Source organism: Aulonocara stuartgranti, assembly GCF_965226115.1.
Source record: "Aulonocara stuartgranti genome assembly, chromosome: 9".
In the NCBI taxonomy this organism is placed as follows: domain Eukaryota; kingdom Metazoa; phylum Chordata; class Actinopteri; order Cichliformes; family Cichlidae; genus Aulonocara; species Aulonocara stuartgranti.
In genome coordinates, this window is record NC_138960.1 from 6,204,843 (window position 1) to 6,208,100 (window position 3,258).

At 37.7% G+C, this 3,258-nt stretch overlaps 1 protein-coding gene across 2 annotated transcripts; it reads left to right on the forward strand.

The window, feature by feature from the left end:
- Nucleotides 1-437: 437 nt before the first annotated feature.
- Nucleotides 438-2,763, forward strand: LOC309713921 (uncharacterized protein). 2 transcript variants are annotated; one of them, XM_082545850.1, is made up of 4 exons: nt 438-762; nt 885-1,040; nt 1,369-1,461; nt 2,241-2,763. In XM_082545850.1, the coding sequence occupies exons 1-4, from the start codon at nt 661-663 to the stop codon at nt 2,556-2,558; spliced, it is 669 nt and encodes a 222-aa protein (XP_082401976.1). In that variant the 5' UTR covers nt 438-660; the 3' UTR covers nt 2,559-2,763. The 2 variants fall into 2 exon arrangements, with proteins under 2 accessions (XP_082401976.1, XP_082401977.1); XM_082545851.1 differs by lacking the exon at nt 885-1,040.
- The last annotated feature ends 495 nt before the right edge of the window (nt 2,764-3,258 follow it).

The window sequence follows — 3,258 nt, forward strand, 5'->3', positions numbered from 1 at the left end:
AAAGTCATCTGTCTGACTGATGCTTCAGACTTTGGTGAAGTTGGGATGAACCAAAGTGGGGAAGAAACGTCACTATCATCTTCTGACACACTATTACTTTCATCCTCTGACTCCGAAACTGCTCGATCTCAGTGGCCTGCAGAATTCCAAATACCAAAGTTTCCGTATGACGTGGAGATGCAACTTCAAAGTGCAAACCAGGCTTTCATATCAAATGGAATTCTTCTGAACCCAGGACACAAACTTAAGTCAGACATTTTAGAAGCTCTAGCTGAGAAAATCATGACGTTTAAGGCATATCCTTCAAACTTGGAAATAGAATCTGTTGCTGAAGCTTTAATCAAAGCACATCCATGCTTAAGAGAACAAGGATCTTTCAGTGGTTTCTACGGATGGAAGATTAGCCTCAAGTACAAGATAGCAAATTATAGGACAAAGCTTAGAAACTTGGGGTGCCCAGAAGTGAGCATTAATTCCCTCAAGCACAAACCAACCGATCGATGTCACCCAGCATATGCTGTCAAAAAACCTAGAAAGGCAGAGGTAAATTTTTGTCCTCCTTATCCGGCTGGAGAGACCCAGGACAGCCTTGAAAGGGAGAGATTGGCATTGCTAACTGAGGTCAAGAAGAAGCATAATGAGATAGTTATCAAAGAGAAGATGGCCAGGACCTTTGCATACAGGAGGCAGGAACTTGTCAAAAACAATCCCATGATCGCCGACTTCAAGATCAGATGGCCAGGACTATTTAGTGTGGCTGAGGTATGAATCTTTATAAATAACAATAAAAGCTGTAATGGCTCCAGTAGTATGTATATGTGTACGTATAGTATATATAAATATAGTTACAGTACAGTATGTTGTGTTTGTTGACATGTTTTTAGGTAGAAGCAGAATTTGTAAGGATTGCTACTGCTCCACTGGTTCCGAGGTTTCTTGCACAACTTGACCAATACACTGACCAACTAATAAAAGTCTTCAAGAATAAAGGAGGCGCTGCAGGGAGGAAAATCAGGCAAATTTTGGCCCCAGCCACACAGGTGCGTTTTTCTGTTCGCAGCAAAATGTTATGGCATTATAAGATCACTTTCAAATTTAAACAGCTAGTGTATAGTACCTGTAAGTTCCATTTTGGTATGCAAAAAAAGATGCCGTATTAGTTTGTCTTTCCCTCTGTTGCTTAATATGGATATGTATAATATGGTGGAAACCCTGCCCACATGTTAAATATTCATGTGATCATTAATTGGTCTTGTGTACATGTCTGTGTCAGCAGTGGATATGTCATTCATTTTGCATATACTGTCAGTTTGTGTCATTCTAAAGTATTTCTGTTTTCTCTTTCTGTACCTCTGTCACTCTCTCCAGAATGAAACTATTGAAAAGAGGAGGGAGTGTGTCCTCAGGGCACTACCTCTTTACCTAAATGAAGACCCAAGCATCCTCTTTAAAGAATACCTGGTTGGTAATTTTAGCGTAGTCTTTATCTGTATTAAACCAAATCTTGAATAACTAATGTTGTCACATTGTTATAATTTGCATGGAATCTGTTTAAATGCTTTGGGGAAATGTTAGGAGTTTTCCTGTAATGCAACTCAGATCAGAATAAATGACACTCAGACAGGTTTGCAGGTTTAACGTGCACATGGGTGAGAGTTCAAACGGAGACTCACACTCCGCAGCAGTCACCACCCTTTATTTATACTCAAGCATGTTTGCGTCACAGTCACATGAATGGAAGAGATAACATATAACAGTAGAGACTTCATCACATGCAGGAAGAGATAACATACAATGGCATAGACTTCGTGCTGAGCTTGCACAGTGTAACTTCTCTAGTAAAAAGAGCAAACACATCTAGAGAACCTCAAATGAAATGTACTTCTATACATAAACATAATAAAATCTTTCAACAGGAATCTTTATGTATACACACATTTCAGGAAGAGTTATGCAATGTAATGCAATCCAATACTAAAAAGTTAGTAATACATAATACTTAGAGGATGCATATATATATAATGGTGATTCTATTTAGTATTTATTTATTTAACATTTTTTGTTAAAACTGTAGTCGAAAATAATGGCGCACCAGGGTGCAGAATCATTAGTCTTCCTGATATTGTGTTTATTTCATTAAAGGGTGACTTTGGCTTTTTTTTTTTTAAGGATGCATTTTTCTGTGTTTTTGTGTCTAATTCCCAATGCGATGGGTTTTTGTTTTACTCTCTGTTTTAAAGGATTCTGATGCTACAGCTGTTCAAAGGGAGCTGGAACAAATTACCCTTGGTATCTTCACCATCAGTGTTGAAGGAGGTGATGCCAGCACTCCTCCAGCTGATGTGGGTATAACCATCGAGGGTGTTGAAGTTCTGCATGACCTGGGAGACATGGCCTCTGCGTGTGCGGTCTTAATGGGTGTGATATATGCACTCAATCTCAGTTATCCTCGGGAACTGAAAGCTTTCTTTGAGGTACTTCAGAAGGTCTTCCTTCATCTGGATGCCAGCAGACTCTCAACAAAGGTACAGATGCTCAAGAATAAACTGTATGAATAATCCAACCCTTCTTTTATTTGGATGAATGTTCTGTCAGATGGACAGAAGTTTTTGGGAGGCGAATAAAATGGAAATTTGGTTTAAAAAATGTTGTTGTTTTTTTTGGTGGGGGGGGGAACCAAAATTTGAGAGAGATTTAAAACATTTGTTTGTAAACAATTGCAATTACAGAGATTTTACTCTTTTTGGGGGCGGGGGGGCTTAGGGCCTACTAAAAGATTATTCAAAGTATTTAGATTTAAATGGTTTCATTGAGAGACGATACAGGATGAATGTGCATTTTGCCGCATTTTAAAAAAGAACAATTCTTTCCATGTTAAAATGTTTGCCACTTGAGTTTTTTCCCTATACAGTGGTAAAATAAATGCTGTCAGTGGCAAGTGTTAAATGAGTTCTGTTAAGCTGCTGCAAAAAACTGAAAACTGGCAAGCTGTTTTATTGTCAGATCATAATGTTTGCATATTTTATTCAAGTTTTATTTGGGATGGTGATATCATTTTGGGAATATTAGTAGACTATTTGTTTTTATTATTATTATTATTACTTTTTTTTTTATCTAACCTGGTGACTGGAACCTGTTTATTCTGTTCTTCACAAATTTGTCATGGGATGCCGTCCAGGATTGTGGCTGTTAAGGTGAACAGTTCATTTTGATTTGTTAAAGGTTTTGTGGTCAACCTATTATGTGATCTTAAATTTT